This window comes from Epinephelus lanceolatus, chromosome 5, assembly GCF_041903045.1.
Source record: "Epinephelus lanceolatus isolate andai-2023 chromosome 5, ASM4190304v1, whole genome shotgun sequence".
NCBI classification, from domain to species: domain Eukaryota; kingdom Metazoa; phylum Chordata; class Actinopteri; order Perciformes; family Serranidae; genus Epinephelus; species Epinephelus lanceolatus.
This window is the reverse complement of record NC_135738.1, coordinates 27,842,278-27,860,699: the sequence shown is the minus strand read 5'-3', so window position 1 is coordinate 27,860,699 and position 18,422 is coordinate 27,842,278. Positions and strand designations below refer to the sequence as shown.

The window sequence follows — 18,422 nt, the reverse complement described above, 5'->3', positions numbered from 1 at the left end:
GTATGACTGCTGTCATTAAGTGTCATTTGTTTTTTGTAATGACAAGTTGACATTGTTTGGGTTGTCTTGTTTATGACAACTTGACATTAATTAAAGTGACATTACCAGAAGTTGTCTTTGTCATGATGAGTTGACATTAAATTTGTTTGGGATATCCTTATAATGACAAGTTGACATTAATATAAAGACATCTTCTGGTAATGTCTTCCTGGTTAATGTCAAGTTGTCATTATAAGGACATCCCAAACAAATTTAATGTCAACTTGTCATGACAAAGACAACTTCTGGTAATGTCACTTTGATTAATGTCAAGTTGTCAAAAGAGCTCCAGCAACACTTGTGGTATGAAAAACAACTTTATTGACCGATGCCTTTCGGCTTGTGGCCTTCATCAGGGTCACGGTCACAATCTGAAATGCATCGGTCAATAAAGTTGTTTTAAATACCACAAGTGTTGCTGGAGGTCTTTTGACATTTTCCAGTGTTTCCTCACTCTCCATGCACCTTGTGAATCAGTGAAGTTGTGCCAGAAACCACTTTCTACTTCAATTAATGTCAAGTTGTCATTATCAAGACAACCCAAACAATGTCAACTTGTCATTACAAAAACCGAATGACACTTAATGACAGTAGTCATAAACATTTGTCATGTACATAATGTTCATGACAGGTTCATGACCGTGTAAAGTGTTACCCGAATGATTGTCTCCCGACACTGCGGCAGGTGAATTTTGATATAGTGTAATCAAATTTAGTTTTCCTTCTCACACCAGTCGTGCATTACACAAGCCCTGCATACTGTTGTCAGTATAAACCTTAAGTAATCCATGTTCACCTTTTACACCAGTGTTGGACCAATGGACAACCCCAGTTACGAGTTGGACAGTTGACCTGGGTCCATGTTAACCCTTTCACACCAGCTGCCAGTGTGTGTGTGTGTGTGTGTGTGTGTGTGTGTGTGTTTTTTAATTTGTTCTTTTGTGTGAATGGAGAATGAAAAAGTTGATTCAGGGATAAAGACAACACAAAACTGAAGAGTAAAACATTTCAACAGCTCCAGATGGCTTTTATTTTACACTGGAATCCAGATGAGTAAGGAGTCACGAAATATATGTGGGCAAACACAGTCAGGGTATCACATTATTTAAACCTTTGAAACCTGGAGCAACGTCACTTTTCTTGTACTGCTTTCATATGCTTTTTGCAAGTATTTAACCCTTTGAATCCTGAGCAAATTGGTGTGATTTCTTTTAAAAAATCATGAGAAAAAGGCATTAAGCAACATGGTAAGAAATGTCCCACAAATTGTAAAAGGAAAAAAAAAAAAAAAAAAAAGATTTAGAAAATTATTTAATTTTTTTTTTTTTTTTAAAGGTAGGGAAAAACTATATTTACAATGTAACCGAATTATTACATTTTTAAGACCTCTTTCCAGGTAATTTCCTTGTTTGTTTTTAAACAAATTTTATTTTTAAGTTTGTCTTTTCACCAATTTCTTGGGAACATTTTGGGGTCATTTCTTCTTTCCTTGCTCATTGCCTTCTTCCCATGTTTTTAAAGATTTCAAGCCAATTTGCTTAGGTTTCAAAGGATTATGGTACACTTATGCTCCATAATTCCTCTTGGGTTTTTCATATTTTACAAGAAGTATTCACTGAAGTGATCTACCTTGGATTTAATTTGATGTACATTGTACACAGCGGCTCTCAAAAGTATAGTTCTGACTTGCTACTGCCACGTCACACACAGCTTTTCAATTGACCTATAGCTAAGTCCCGCCCTCAAACGCGATGAGCCAATCACAGTGCATATAGCCATTCCAATACACTTGGACATTCTCTGCCTGGACGTTCATTGAAATGCATTACAGAAAGTCAGTTTTGTTCGGTTTTATGAGCTTTTTCGGAGATCTGAAGTTTAAAAATGGTTAAACGGTGTGCATGGGGTACATGCAACTCCAACACAAGGTATCCTGAGAGGCTGGGCGACAGGGTGTATTTTTTACACTTTAAACCACATCTCAACTGTGAAAAATGTCTCCTTTGGATAAAGTTGTGTGGTAACGTTAGACCACAACATCAACTCAACATGAATGATGTCTACATCTGTTTTAAGGTAAGTCAACACTGTGTTTGAGGCAACATATTGTCACTTTGCTGGAAAGAAATATAAAGTTATCTTTAACATCTCTAGCTAACGTTAGCTAAAGTTAGCCTGACGTTAGCTCCTAGCTGCGTTGTTCATTATGTCACCTTGTTTGCTGGGAGTTCATTAGCCTGTTTCGTTCTAGTTTTGTACTTCGGTGATCGTACATCATTGTTAGCTGTTGTCAAAGGGCTATAGTTAAGCTAACGTTAACTTCTGGAGCTTAGCTTCATTAACTTATCTGTGATCGCAGAGATAACAAAGGTTGGCAAACGTTATGCTGAATGATTCAGTGTAAATACTGTAGCACCAAACTAACGGAGAGACACTCTTGGTAAAGATGGTAAAAAAGGCCGTTATCCTTTTCTCATATTCTGAGCCAAAAAACTTAACTTCAGTGGCGCTTTATCTTGTCTTTGATGGCGACAGCAACGAGATGCGGTTCACAAGCGTACACTGTGACCTGTAAATTTTGGCTTGTAATGTAAGCATTTCATCGAGCTTCTCAACAATGAAATGATGAATATATCCCTCCAATGCGTAGTTTAGGCCCTTTTGGTTACTTCTCAATGACATCTGATCGTTATGTCCCCAAAAATCATCAACTGCCTCCTGCAAAATGCCGTGTACTGTGACACCTGCCATAGTGCCTGTCACTAAATGTTGATAGTTTGTCTGGGTGAGTGGAGGGGGGCGTGGCTTAGCCATAGGTCAATTGTGGAATCTTCTGAATATACTTTTTGAAAGGATCTCCTTTCCAAATTTCATACAGTGCATGGTGCTTTGTATTGGCCATTTCAAACTTAACAACATACACATTCAAAATGGTTCCCCTTGTATTTCCTGTTGGAATGTTTGTTAATGCAGGAGCTGACCAAGGAAACTACGAAAGATAGATTTATAGTTTCTTGGGTAGCTGATAGGAAGTAATAAGGGACCAAACCTGTTGCCCTAGCAACAGTATAGAGGGGACTTTTCTATAGCTCGCTGTGCTCCATCTTCTCTTTGTGTTGTCGGACCTTCTCAGGGAGAGTCTGAGTCAGGAAGATCAATCGGTCCTTCTTCAGGTGCTGAGCAACTACCTGCTCCTTTGCATCAATTGACAGGTAGTGCTCTTCTGCTCCATACTTTGGCCAGTGGACAAGGCCAGCCCCATTAGGAGACCTACACACACACACGCCCGCGCGCACACACACACACACACACACACACACACACACACACACACACACATTGTGTGTTAAGTTAAAAACAGGTCTTATCTCCATGTGTATCATAACTTGTAATGGGGCTAAATTCCTACCCTGTGTGTGCAAAGTTGCCCCAGTAGCTCATCACGATTCTGCTAAACTCTTCCTCCTCTTCAGAGCATGCCTCTATAATGATAATAATGTGGTAAAACGCTTTGCACTCTGGGAAACCCTGAGGTAACCCAGATCTTTGGTGGTCTGTTAAAAGAATAATTTATATATGTTGCACTTACCAGGTATTCTGACATGGGTAGTTGTGAAGCAGAATCCTAATACTGTTAAGAGTTCATCTCCATGGTCACACCCAACAAAGCTAGGCCTCTTTTTCTGCAGGATTTTGGGAGCATACTGGTACTCATACAGGTAGACAGGGGCACCTGCATCTGATAACAAATGAATGGCTTTGGTTTATCTTGTTTATGAAAGTGTGTGACAGTAAATATTAAACAATTGTTCTCATAGATTTGCATAATCTTGTGTAAATAAAATACCTCTGTGGGCATTAGCAGTCTTAATGGCTGGAATGTTGAAGAGTATATCTCCCAGCAACTCAGTGAACCCATCTCTGTTTTTCACATGATCCTCACCAGTTCCAATGTATTCATCTACCATAAGTTCACTGATGATCGCACCATTGGGCTTGAGAAAATGAATAACACATCTGTCAGAGAAGTTTGAGCATGATGAAGCAGAGTAATATTATAATGTCCAGCACTGTCAGCCTTACATCAGGGTGGAACATGATCATCGCGTTGAGGACCTGCTCCCGATCTAATCCCTCTGTCCAGTTTGAAGAGAAAAAGAACTAAGGGAAGACAATTACTATTTCAAACGTGCACAAAAGCAAAGCAAAATCAGGTTTTTATGGGCTCATCTGGAAATGGTAAGCTCCTCAGTACACAAATGTCAGTAACAATTTAGCATTCACACTTACACCAGGAAGTAACCAGCCCCCTTCATCATTATTAACACCAGTCATGAATGGTGCAGTGAGAAGATCATGAGTACGGTACAGCTCATCCAAAGGTTTTGTGATGAAGTGTCCATCAACATTTATAGCAATTCTAATAGTTGGATCCTTGAGTCAATAAAACATGAATCAGAAAAGGTAGAGACAAAGACAACGTAAACAAAGTGAAGATTTCATAGAAATTTTGCAGAAGACATTACAGGCTTATTTTCAACAAAGTTTAGCATTTGATATCTCACCTGTCCAAAAGTCACAACCGTGTCAATATCAAGGCTTCTCATGCAGTCAGCAATCTTCTGTGTGCTTTCAAGGCTACAGCCAGATGCATTTGCTATCATCTGAGGACAGATATGTGAGATCCATCTCAACAATTTAGAAAAAGAAATGCATTGTGATATTCTCAATATTGTGAGCTGAAGAATGTTTACACACAAAAATAAACACTGATATCAACCTGCGTCACTGGTAGAGGATCATTGGTGAGAAGTAAACTCATTGAAGCAGTACCACTCTCAGCAATGGCATGGTGGAACAGGCCTTTAGACATTGGTGAGAGAAGCTGTAGATTCAAGCAACATAAAAATAGAATTACCACCTTGCAGTTGTATGCCTCTGCAAACCTATCAAGTTGCACTTATAGTTTACATCTATGTCTGCGACAACATGGATGGTTCACACACATCTTCCCCCCGAACAGCACAGAAGATCTATACAATCAGCACAGTTTCAAGGTGGCCACCCAAGATTAGTGTCACCAATGCAATATCTGACCAAAAGTCTCCTTTTCTGTTCCTGAGATACGACATTGAGAAATGACGAGAAAAGTGTTTTATGCAGAACATTATGATGTTGCAGTAAAATTGACCTTTGACCTTTTTGATATAAAATGTCATCACTTCATATTTTATTCAGCCACACATTTCTGTAAAATTTTGGTTTTATTAGTGTATAAATTCTTAAGTTTTGGCCAAAATCATATTCTTAGTATACAGTGACCTTGACCTTTGACTTGTGACCACCAACTTCCAATCAGTTCATTGCTGAGTCCAAGTGGATGTTTTTTTCTATCAAATTTGAGGAAATTCCTTTGAAGCATTCATAAGATATTGTGCTCCAGAGGTTGAGATGGACGCAAGGTCACAGTTACCTTCAGTCACCAAATTCCAATCAGTTCATTGCTGAGTCCAAGTGAACGTTTGTGCCGAATTTGAGGAAATTCCTTTGAAGCATTCTTGAGATATTGCGTTCACGAGACTGAGATGGACGCAAGGTCACGGTGACCTTCAATCACCAAATTCCAATCAGTTCATTGCTGAGTCCAAGTGGACGTTTGATCCGAATTTGAGGAAATTCCCTCATGACATTCTTTAGACTGTACTTTTACATCAATAAGATGGATGCAAGGTCACAGAACCTTGACCACTGATCTCCAACATCTAAAGAGTTCATCCTTGAGTCCAAATGGATGTTCGTACCAAGTGTAAAGAAATTCCCTCAAGGAATTCATGAGCTATATCGTTCATGAGAAAAAGACAGACGAGGTCACAACGACCTTGACCTTTGACAAAAGACCACCAAAATCATATGTTTATCGCTGAGTCCAAGTGCACAGTTGTGTCAAATTTGAAAGAAATTCCCTCAGTGCATTCTTGTGATATGGTGCTGAGGAGAATGTACAGATGGATTAACTGACAACCCGAAAACATAAAGCCTCCGCCCACGGCTATGGTCAGCAAATGCCAAAAAACAAAAGCAAAAGTTTATATTAGGTTTAGTGTAGTGTAGAATTAAGTGGCATCAAGCGGTGAGGTTGAAGAACTGAAACTCTAAATGTGAATGGCCCTATCTAAAGCCAGTGTTTGGTTTGTCTCTTCTTGGCTATTGGAGAACAACATGAAAGACTGCTCTGTTTGTGGATATAAACAGTTCATTCTAAGGAAACAAAAACACAACAGTTTTTATTTTCAGGTGATTCTGAACTAATGAAAAGATAGTTAGGAATATTATGTACCATTTCTGTTGAAAGATACCCCTAAAGCCTACACACTGGACCTTCAGAGTGCTTAATCTGCAGATTGATCCTTACATGGAGGGATACGCTGACTCCGCCAGCAGACTCCCCAAATATGGTAACCAAATCTGGGTCTCCTCCAAAGTCATGGATGTGCTTCTGGATCCACCTCAGAGCTTCTACCTGGTCCAACATGCCAAAATTTCCTGAAATGTGCTCATCTCCAGTGCTGGATAGAACATACAATTATTAACTACCAGGCTACCATTACATCAGCTATAAAGTGATGCAGTTTTCATTTTTTTATTTTTCCATGTGGCACTGATCAGATTAAAAGTAGTAGAATATAAACATAGTATGTTTGTTCTGACACTAATAAGTGATTTGAGTCTTTTTACCTGAGAAAGCCCAGAAGACCCAAGCGGTACTGGATCAGAACCACAACCACATCTTGGTAAGCAGCCAGGGCAGATCCATCATACATTGAAGCTGACCCCATAGAAAACCCTCCACCATGGATCCAAACCATGACCTAGTAAGGTAATGAAAGACTTTGATCTTTTCCACAAAGCATAAAGTACATTTCATGACATTCTATCTGCACTCATAAAAATATTGATTAGACTACATCCAAGACTTGAACCTGACTAAAATTTAAAACTGATGGTGATGGTGACAAAAACAGGTCTCTAAATATGGACATCATAAATCATGACGCCATGGACGGTTAAGAAAGCAATCAAACCAACTTCTCCATGAACATTATGCAAAGTTATCTGAAGCTGAATCTCTGAGCAGTATCAGTCCAAACGTGCAGTAACTTACTGGGAGCTTGGCATTGTGCGCTCTGTTTGCAGGAGTGTAAATATTGAGGTAAAGGCAGTCCTCTGAAATGTCTGGGATATCTACCAACAAGTCACCAAGATTTTTGAACAGATCTATAGTAAACTGCTTGTGTTGAACACACCTGAAAAAAGAGACACATTTTTACTATAAGTTGTGGACATCATTTCTCTAAATGTGTTACGCAACAACTGAAGCACATGAAAGCCTTACATGGGTGGCTGCTGGGTGGCGTCTCTCACTCCTTCCCATCCCTCTACAGGCTGGGGTGGAGCCAGTCTCAGAGCAGGGCCTACAGGTGGCTTGGCAAATGGGACACCCAGGTAGGCATGGACCCCGCTCTCCTTCCCCTTCACACTCACATATTGACCTCTCAGGCTCCCGAGCTTTGTGTGGACTTCAGGTCCTGTCAGGATGTCAGATATTGAGGCTGAATAAGAACCATAATATAACACAATATATCTCGTCACACCATCTGGTTGTTGGTTGGTTCTAGCTTAAGTTGTTTATCAAGGAACTCTGCCAGACATTTGCTGGTTCTGTTTTATCAAGTGTGAGTTGTTTTTATTAAGCATGTTTCAAAATTAGAAAAGGGCATCACAAGGCAGAAAAATAAAATCCACAACTCATAAAATCATCAGGTTTTAAACGCAAACAGATCAAGAAAAGAAGACAATTTGATGTAGAAATAAAAGACAGTTTAAAGGAAATTAGAACTCAAATAAAATCAGGAAAGGCTCTCTGATAAAAGTATGTTTTAAGAGGAGATGATGGAACCCCTCTGAAGGATGGCCATGAAGATGGGACCCCACTGGAGTGCAACCACAGAGGTGGGACCCTACTGGAGAATGACCATGGAGGCCGGACCTCACTTGAGGATGATCACAGGACTTGAGATCAGTAATGGCAGCTGGCAACTGATGCTGAGCTGGAGAGCAAGGAAATAGTCTGGTGGAACCAGGGGAGTGCTGTTGCTGAGCAGGAACAAGAGGGGCCTGCTGCAGCTCAGCAGGGACAGGGGTGGGCTAGACCGCCAACTGGGAACCAGAAACAGTTGTTGAGTGGTCCACCAACTGAACAACAGAACGGGTGTCAGCCAGGCTCCTGGCTGGACATGAACAATAGGTGTCGGCCAGGCCACCTACTGGAGATCAGGAACAGACCGCTGACTGGAAACCGGGAGAGGTGTCAGCCAGATTGCCTACTGGGAACTATAATAAGGTGTCAGCTGGATTGCCAACTGAGGACAAGGAACAGACGATACATCGGCTGGGACCTCTAACTCAGAGACTCAGATGCAGGAACTGACTCACAAACAAAATTGATGTCAGTCGGGACCCCAGATGCAAGAAAAGATGTGGCACCGTCTACAAACCTCAACCCAGGAACTAACTCAGGACCAGCCTTTACTTTTACCGGGACCACCAATGCAGAAACATACAGGTTGTTGGCTGGAACCCCGAAGCAGGAATAGGAGGCTGCTACAGTCCTGCAGGAACAGGACACATGGGCAAGGTACCAACGGGAGCCGAAAAAGAATCTGCAGCATTAGTGTCAACAATCTCTTTCATATTAGACAGTAGTGCCTACAGCCACAGCTTGGATGACAAGGCAAGGAGCTCCAGAGAATAAGCTGCATCCTTCTGATTAATGCTAGAAGTCTCACGGTTGTAGGCAGAGAATTGCTCCACAGCATGTTAAAGATCTTTTACCTCCTTTTGCGTGTTTTCTGTAGGGATGCACCATCTACATTTTTTCACTTCTGATCCAGTCCCGATACCTGAATTTGGATATCTGCTGATACCGATACTATTCCGATACCAGAGCTCTGTTTGCTTTAATATTATTATTATCATTATTGTTGATTTTGTATGAGGCTGTAATAAACTCCTCTCTACAGGCAAGTATGATGTACGTATGTATGCATGTATGTCCCAAAAGGCAACTTGAGGTAAGTATAAGGTCAGAAAAGCAGGAAATCCTGTTCACAGGAAAAATCCCATCATGAAAACAAATATGCAACTGTAAGGATTTCAAATTGATTGTCAATATTTATGAAATTCCAAGACAGTGTTAAACTACTAGTACAATATACACTATCAAAAAACAAAAAGTACCTGTCATATTAATCTGAACAGCACAGATACGAATCAAGTAGACACTACTATGTAGTAGTGTTGTCACGGTGCCAAAATTGGGACCCACGGTACGATACCACTGAAAGTATCATGGTTCTGAGTAGTATCATGACAGCGAAAATGAGGCAGATGTGCCTTTTGTCATTTATAAAAAGATAAATCACTTTTCTATAATCAACATCAATGATATTTCAATGGAATAAATTACTTATTGACTTATTCATACTTCAAAAACAGCATCAATGATTAACATAGGGGGGATCAAAATAAAATAAATAAATGAAATACAAATCAACCAGCCACCCTCCTCCCCTGACAGTCCCTTCATAAGTAACGAACAGTCCCTAAAGTGCGGTGAGGTTTGTGGGCCGTTACCTGCCACAGAGAGAGAAATGTGAACGGCTCGTTTCTCCTCTGATACATCACATACCTGTGTGCCGCCACAGTTTGGCTGTTCAGGTACTTTTGGGCAGTCATGACGCCAAGAAGAGGACATTATTGGACCTGGAGTCGGACTTCTCTGTCACCAGTAAGCTGTTCTTGTGCCGCGCAGCACTATGAGCCTCCGCCGTATTTGACTGGAATACATTCCCGTCTGTGTCTGCGACCCCCGTTCAACCCACAACCGGCAGGATTTGCCTTTTGTTTCTGCTGCTGGTTGAAATCTGTACTGGCACAGCGTGCTGAATGATTTATTTTGCATGCACAAAACTATTTTTAGTCGCAAATGCGAGTAAAATGCTCACACCGTAGAGCTCTGTAGTGGAAAACAAATCACTGTAGCATATATAAACAAATTGAACCTACAAGTAAAAATAAATTAATAATAACTTTCACTGCTTAAAGATACTCAATAGCTTAGTTCATACCTGAAATGTCACTGGATACAAACCACTGCAGCGGCATATCGAGTGCCAGGTGGACAGCGCGCGCTGTTATGTAGCAATCGTCATATCATTCCAGCACACAACGTGAAAGCAAGTTTTTTATTAAGTTTATTTACTTTATTAATCCCCCTGAGGGGAAATTCAATGTTTTCACTCTTGCTTGTCAATTACACACAGGTCCAAAAGACACACACATGCACAAACAGGACCTATACATGCACAAAGTGGAGAGATGTCATCAAAACAGCGACTCGAGTCGACTCGAGTCCAAGTCACAATGACTTAAGTCCCCATCTCTGATGATTAGGCAGAAGGCAAATAGACTGAAGTGCTGGCTGGAGGCTCGGAGACGGGGGTTCGAATGGGGGCTAGCTGGCTGGGAAGCAAACTGGGGACCAGCACAATGGGGGTGAGCAGTCTGGAAAGCAGACTTGAAATCAGGAGTGCTAAAAAAAAGTTAGCACTCCTGACTCCTGAAAGACAGTTCACACACATCTATGCACACACACACACACACACACACACACACACACACCAGCACCAAAGATCTATACAATCAGCACAGCTTCAAGATGGGCACCCAAGATTAGTGTCACTAATACCATATCTGATCAAATGTCTCCCCTTCTGTTCCTGAGAGCTGACACTGAGTAATAACCAGACAGGTGTTTTTTGCAGAACATAATGATGTCATCGTAAAGTTGACCTTTGACCTTTTGAATATAAGATGTCATCATTTCATCATGTGCTACTAAACATGTGTGTGAAATGTCATAATTAGCATATGAATTCTTATATTATAGCCAAAGATATGTTTTGTGAGGTCACAGCGACCACCATCAATTCTTCCTTGAGCCAAACTCAACGTTTGTGCAAAATTTGAAAAAATATCACATTGAGATATCACATGTGGGATATCACATTCAACAGAATAAGATGGATGCAAGGTCACTTTGCATCATAAGATGGATGCAAGGTCACACTGACCTTGATCTGATCAGTTCATCCTTCAGTCCCACTGAATGTTTGTGCCAAATTAGAAAAATTTCCTCAAGGTGTTCTTGAGATATCGCATTCGCAAGAATGAGAAAGACAAGATCAAGGTGGTATTGTTGAGTGGATGTTTCAGCCAAATTTGAAGAAATTACCTAAAAACGTTGATATGTCGTGTTCATGAGAATGAGATGGATGAACAAACTAAAAACATAACAGGTATGTCCAATGAGGAGGTCTAAAAATATGGAATGGAGAAAGGAAAGGTGACTGATCAACAACTCACCACCCTCCATCTTCTCTTTGTGTTGTCGGACCTTCTCAGGGAGAGTCTGAGTCAGGAAGACGAACCGGTCCTTCTTCAGGTGCTGAGCAACTACCTGCTCCTTTGCATCAATTGACAGGTAGTGCTCTTCTGCTCCATACTTTGGCCAGTGGACAAGACCAGCCCCATTAGGAGACCTACACACACACACACACACACGTTAAAACAGGTCTTATCTCCATGTGTTTCATAACTTGTAATTGGGGGGGGGGGATTCCTACCCTGTGTGTGCAAAGTTGCCCCAGTAGCTCATCAAGATTCTATTCAACTCTTCCTCCTCTTCAGAGCATGCCTCTATAATGATAATAATGTGGTAAAATGCTTTGCACTCTGGGAAACCCTGAGGTAACCCAGATCTTTGGTGGTCTGTTAAAAGAATAATTTATATATGTTGCACTTACCAGGTATTCTGACATGGGTAGTTGTGAAGCAGAATCCTAATACTGTTAAGAGTTCATCTCCATGGTCACACCCAACAAAGCTAGGCCTCTTTTTCTGCAGGATTTTGGGAGCATACTGGTACTCATACAGGTAGACAGGGGCACCTGCATCTGATAACAAATGAATGGCTTTGGTTTATCTTGTTTATGAAAGTGTGTGACAGTAAATATTAAACAATTGTTCTCATAGATTTGCATAATCTTGTGTAAATAAAATACCTCTGTGGGCATTAGCAGTCTTAATGGCTGGAATGTTGAAGAGTATATCTCCCAGCAACTCAGTGAACCCATCTCTGTTTTTCACATGATCCTCACCAGTTCCAATGTATTCATCTACCATAAGTTCACTGATGATCGCACCATTGGGCTTGAGAAAATGAATAACACATCTGTCAGAGAAGTTTGAGCATGATGAAGCAGAGTAATATTATAATGTCCAGCACTGTCAGCCTTACATCAGGGTGGAACATGATCATCGCGTTGAGGACCTGCTCCCGATCTAATCCCTCTGTCCAGTTTGAAGAGAAAAAGAACTAAGGGAAGACAATTACTATTTCAAACGTGCACAAAAGCAAAACAAAATCAGGTTTTTATGGGCTCATCTGGAAATGGTAAGCTCCTCAGTACACAAATGTCAGTAACAATTTAGCATTCACACTTACACCAGGAAGTAACCAGCCCCCTTCATCATTATTAACACCAGTCATGAATGGTGCAGTGAGAAGATCATGAGTACGGTACAGCTCATCCACAGGTTTTGTGATGAAGTGTCCATCAACATTTATAGCAATTCTAATAGTTGGATCCTTGAGTCAATAAAACATGAATCAGAAAAGGTAGAGACAAAGACAACGTAAACAAAGTGAAGATTTCATAGAAATTTTGCAGAAGACATTATAGGCTTATTTTCAACAAAGTTTAGCATTTGATATCTCACCTGTCCAAAAGTCACAACCGTGTCAATATCAAGGCTTCTCATGCAGTCAGCAATCTTCTGTGTGCTTTCAAGGCTACAGCCAGATGCATTTGCTATCATCTGAGGACAGATATGTGAGATCCATCTCAACAATTTAGAAAAAGAAATGCATTGTGATATTCTCAATATTGTGAGCTGAAGAATGTTTACACACAAAAATAAACACTGATATCAACCTGCGTCACTGGTAGAGGATCATTGGTGAGAAGTGAATCCATTGAAGCAGTACCACTCTCAGCAATGGCATGGTGGAACAGGCCTTTAGACATTGGTGAGAGAAGCTGTAGATTCAAGCAACATAAAAATAGAATTACCACCTTGCAGTTGTATGCCTCTGCAAACCTATCAAGTTGCACTTATAGTTTACATCTATGTCTGCGACAACATGGATGGTTCACACACATCTTCCCCCCGAACAGCACAGAAGATCTATACAATCAGCACAGTTTCAAGGTGGCCACCCAAGATTAGTGTCACCAATGCAATATCTGACCAAATGTCTCCTCTTCTGTTCCTGAGATACGACATTGAGAAATGACGAGAAAAGTGTTTTATGCAGAACATTATGATGTTGCAGTAAAGTTGACCTTTGACCTTTTTGATATAAAATGTCATCACTTCATATTTTATTCAGCCACACATTTCTGTAAAATTTTGGTTTTATTAGTGTATAAATTCTTAAGTTTTGGCCAAAATCATATTCTTAGTATACAGTGACCTTGACCTTTGACTTGTGACCACCAAATTCCAATCAGTTCATTGCTGAGTCCAAGTGGATGTTTGTGTCAAATTTGAGGAAATTCCTTTGAAGCATTCATAAGATATTGTGTTCCAGAGGTTGAGATGGACGCAAGGTCACAGTGACCTTCAGTCACCAAATTCCAATCAGTTCATTGCTGAGTCCAAGTGAACGTTTGTGCCGAATTTGAGGAAATTCCTTTGAAGCATTCGTGAGATATTGCGTTCACGAGACTGAGATGGACGCAAGGTCACGGTGACCTTCAATCACCAAATTCCAATCAGTTCATTGCTGAGTCCAAGTGGACGATTGATCCGAATTTGAGGAAATTCCCTCATGACATTCTTTAGACTGTACTTTTACATCAATAAGATGGATGCAAGGTCACAGAACCTTGACCACTGATCTCCAACATCTAAAGAGTTCATCCTTGAGTCCAAATGGATGTTCATACCAAGTGTAAAGAAATTCCCTCAAGGAATTCATGAGCTATATCATTCATGAGAAAAAGACAGACGAGGTCACAAAGACCTTGACCTTTGACAAAAGACCACCAAAATCATATGTTTATCGCTGAGTCCAAGTGCACAGTTGTGTCAAATTTGAAAGAAATTCCCTCAGTGCATTCTTGTGATATGGTGCTGAGGAGAATGTACAGATGGATTAACTGACAACCCGAAAACATAAAGCCCCCGCCCATGGCTATGGTCAGCATGGAAGCAAATGCCAAAAAACAAAAGCAAAAGTTTATATTAGGTTTAGTGTAGTGTAGAATTAAGTGGCATCAAGCAGTGAGGTTGAAGAACTGAAACTCTAAATGTGAATGGCCCTATCTAAAGCCAGTGTTTGGTTTGTCTCTTTTTAGCTATTGGAGAACAACATGAAAGACTGCTCTGTTTGTGGATATAAACAGTTCATTCTAATGAAACAAAAACACAACAGTTTTTATTTTCAGGTGATTCTGAACTAATGAAAAGATAGTTAGGAATATTATGTACCATTTCTGTTGAAAGATACCCCTAAAGCCTACACACTGGACCTTCAGAGTGCTTAATCTGCAGATTGATCCTTACATGGAGGGATACGCTGACTCCGCCAGCAGACTCCCCAAATATGGTAACCAAATCTGGGTCTCCTCCAAAGTCATGGATGTGCTTCTGGATCCATCTCAGAGCTTCTACCTGGTCCAACATGCCAAAATTTCCTGAAATGTGCTCATCTCCAGTGCTGGATAGAACATACAATTATTAACTACCAGGCTACCATTACATCAGCTTCCATGTGGCACTGATCAGATTAAAAGTAGTAGAATATAAACATAGTATGTTTGTTCTGACACTAATAAGTGATTTGAGTCTTTTTACCTGAGAAAGCCCAGAAGACCCAAGCGGTACTGGATCAGAACCACAACCACATCTTGGTAAGCAGCCAGGGCTGATCCATCATACACTGAAGCTGACCCCATAGAAAACCCTCCACCATGGATCCAAACCATGACCTAGTAAGGTAATGAAAGACTTTGATCTTTTCCACAAAGCATAAAGTACATTTCATGACATTCTATCTGCACAAAATATTGATTAGACTACATCCAAGACTTGAACCTGACTAAAATTTAAAACTGATGGTGATGGTGACAAAAACAGGTCTCTAAATATGGACATCATAACTCATGATGCCATGGACGGTTAAGAAAGCAATCAAACCAACTTCTCCATGAACATTATGCAAAGTTATCTGAAGCTGAATCTCTGAGCAGTATCAGTCCAAACGTGCAGTAACTTACTGGGAGCTTGGCATTGTGCGCTCTGTTTGCAGGAGTGTAAATATTGAGGTAAAGGCAGTCCTCTGAAATGTCTGGGATATCTACCAACAAGCCACCGAGTTTTTCAAGCAGATCTATAGTAAACTGTTTGTGTTGAACACACCTGAAAAAAAGAGACACATTTTCACCATAAATTGTGGACATAATTTCTCTAAGTGTGTTTTTCAACAACTGAAGCACATGCAAACCTTACATGGGTGGCTGCTGGGTGGCGTCTCTCACTCCTTCCCATCCCTCTACAGGCTGGGGTGGAGCCAGTCTCAGAGCAGGGCCTACAGGTGGCTTGGCAAATGGGACACCCAGGTAGGCATGGACCCCGCTCTCCTTCCCCTTCACACTCACATATTGACCTCTCAGGCTCCCGAGCTTTGTGTGGACTTCAGGTCCTGTCAGGATGTCAGATATTGGGGCTGAATCAGAATCATAATATAACACAATATATCTCGTCACACCATCTGGTTGTTGGTTTGTTCTAGCTTATGTTGCATTCACAAAGTGGACACAATACCTTTTCATTTGATATCAGCTATGCCGTGCTGTTTTTATAACTCAAAAAGATGTAACTAACTAGTACAGAAACAAATGATTGGATTATTAATAAGTCAATTGACCAAAAATGAATCAAGAACATTTTAATAGTAGGCCTAATCATAATTCAATAACAAGTAAGTCATTTATCAAGTAAAGGTGGCAAACATTTGCTGGTCCTATTTTCTCAAGGGAGGTTGTGGCTCAGGAGGCAGAGTGCGTCGTCCCTGGCTCCTTCAGTCTGCATATTGAAGCACTCTTGGGCAAGATGCTGCAGCCTGAATTGCTCCCGATTACTGTGCCATTAGTGTGTGAGTGCATTTAAGCTGAGTAGCAGGTTGCGCCATGTATTGCAGCTGCAATTAAAAATGTCACTATTGGAAAGTGAGTTTTTATACTATTAATGATTCATCAAAACACTTAGTTACAGATGAATCATTGATGAAAATGATTTTTAATTGCAGCTCTATAATGAACTTTATGGCAGCCTAGATTAATTAAATACAGGATTAACCATGCAGTTACACAAGATTAACTGTGGTGGAAAACACACCCACCCCTGACACTGTGCAGGTAAGGTTGTAGAGCTTCACCCTGTTTCATCTCTCACCCACTGAACATAAAAGGCTATTGCTACACAACAGATGATTGCAAAATTTTAAGCACTGCCATTTTATTGTGAAATAAGTCGTTTAAATCATTTGACTGAATTGCATGTTGGTTTTCTGTCTAAAGCAGGATGCTTGCCCTAATGACTCCTTATTGTTTTGATGTTATCTGTACTCCCTGGTGAGTAAAATGTTATCACAATCGAAAAGACGGAAATAAAAAAAAGAGGAAAAGACAAACAGATTTCTCCTTTAAAGGGGATTGTGTCACATTACTACATTCTGGCAGTTTTATTACCATTCAGTATAGTATTCATGTACAGTAACGTTATACACAGTCATCCCCTTTCTCATGTTATCCTGCACCAGCATGAAGCCAGCAACAGTTACGAGCCTGGATAGGGGTGAGTCGCAACCTGCTTGGCTTCACCTTTGGACGGAGTCAGGATCGCTCGTATGTAGGTAAAAGATGACTTCAGGTGCAGTACAGTGCAAACAGGTAACAAGTGAACAACACATTCACTTTAAGAAGAAAATACACTATAAGTTGAGCGCGTTATTGTTATAACAGTGGAAGCAGATCTACGCACTTCTACCGGCAATGCTGATTGTTGTCGGATATAACTGAAGTTTTCTCATACTTACCATGTTGGTCTGCAGCAACATGGAGAAACAACACAAACGATAGAAAGAAGAAAGTTTGTTTTGCAGGGAACTTCATCGCAGTTGTCGCTGTATGGATTGTGACACTGCTGGCTTCTGCAAACAGGTAGCGGAAAGAGAAAATGATGCCTCTCACAAAGTTCCCCCCTTATAACTTTGACCAAGGCAGTAATGTAGCCTGGTGAATATTACGCGTAAGATAAGGCGTGACTCGGCTTCATGTCACATTCAGGTTAACAACAGAAGGCAGAGTTTCTGTCCCCGGACTGCTTATCTGCTGGCCAACACAGCTCAAAGCATTTCCTCATTAAGGTTCAGTGTCATCCGTCCTTCTGAGAAGCTAAAACATAAGTATCGACTTGTTTGTCCATATTTTAGGCTAATCTAATCATCTAATATAGTGGCCTGCAAAACAGTTACACTGTCATGACCAAAACTGAAGCTCATGAAGGTGTTTGCACTACAGAACAACATTTCACATGAGCCACACAGACACAGGGCCTCTGATAAAGGCTCTTGGGAACTGTAGTTGTAGAGTATCATTCAGCAGCATTACTGCAGGTGCACCTGACCACAGGAACCAAGAGCACCTCAACACTGTTTGGAGAAAAGTTACATGATTGTGGCCACACAATGCACACCAATGTATTCCCTGTATGTAGTCTTCATTACTGTTCAAGTAAGTAAGTAGTAAGTAAGTAGGTAGGTAGACATAGGTCACAAAGTGCTTCACAAGGGAAACATACAACAAGAAAGAAATAATAGACAAAGTGAAGAGAAGTGCACAACTTGCAAAACTATTTGCACACACAAGATAAAAAGAGGAATTCACACGACACAACAACAAAACACAAAATTTGAAAAAGGTACAGCTCTGGTACAAGTTACCCAAACGCCTGTTTAAACAGGTGTGTCTTTAGCTGGCTTTTAAAAGAAACCACAGAGTCAGCAGATTGTGAAGGAGCAGGTAGAGCATTCCATTTAGATACAGCTGCAAAAGCTTGATCACCACATCTTGAGGAGAGTGCAAGGGACATACAACAAATGTAGCGTATTAGATCGAAGAGTGCGAGCTGAAGAA

The 18,422-nt window shown here is 40.6% G+C and overlaps 1 protein-coding gene across 1 annotated transcript; it reads right to left on the bottom strand.

Annotated features, from left to right (window-relative positions):
* Positions 1-1,045: 1,045 nt before the first annotated feature.
* Positions 1,046-17,505, bottom strand: ces2b (carboxylesterase 2b). The gene is made up of 25 exons (XM_033635825.2): positions 17,324-17,505; positions 15,736-15,928; positions 15,504-15,645; positions 15,082-15,215; positions 14,791-14,944; positions 13,155-13,259; positions 12,940-13,038; positions 12,665-12,808; positions 12,458-12,535; positions 12,222-12,369; positions 11,964-12,113; positions 11,784-11,856; positions 11,524-11,699; positions 7,433-7,625; positions 7,202-7,343; positions 6,775-6,908; positions 6,452-6,605; positions 4,820-4,924; positions 4,605-4,703; positions 4,330-4,473; positions 4,123-4,200; positions 3,887-4,034; positions 3,629-3,778; positions 3,449-3,521; positions 1,046-3,309 (listed from the first exon to the last, which is right to left on the bottom strand). Exons 1-25 carry the CDS (start codon positions 17,397-17,399, stop codon positions 3,123-3,125), a joined length of 3,279 nt encoding a protein of 1,092 aa, XP_033491716.2. The 5' UTR covers positions 17,400-17,505; the 3' UTR covers positions 1,046-3,122.
* Between the last annotated feature and the right edge of the window lie 917 nt (positions 17,506-18,422).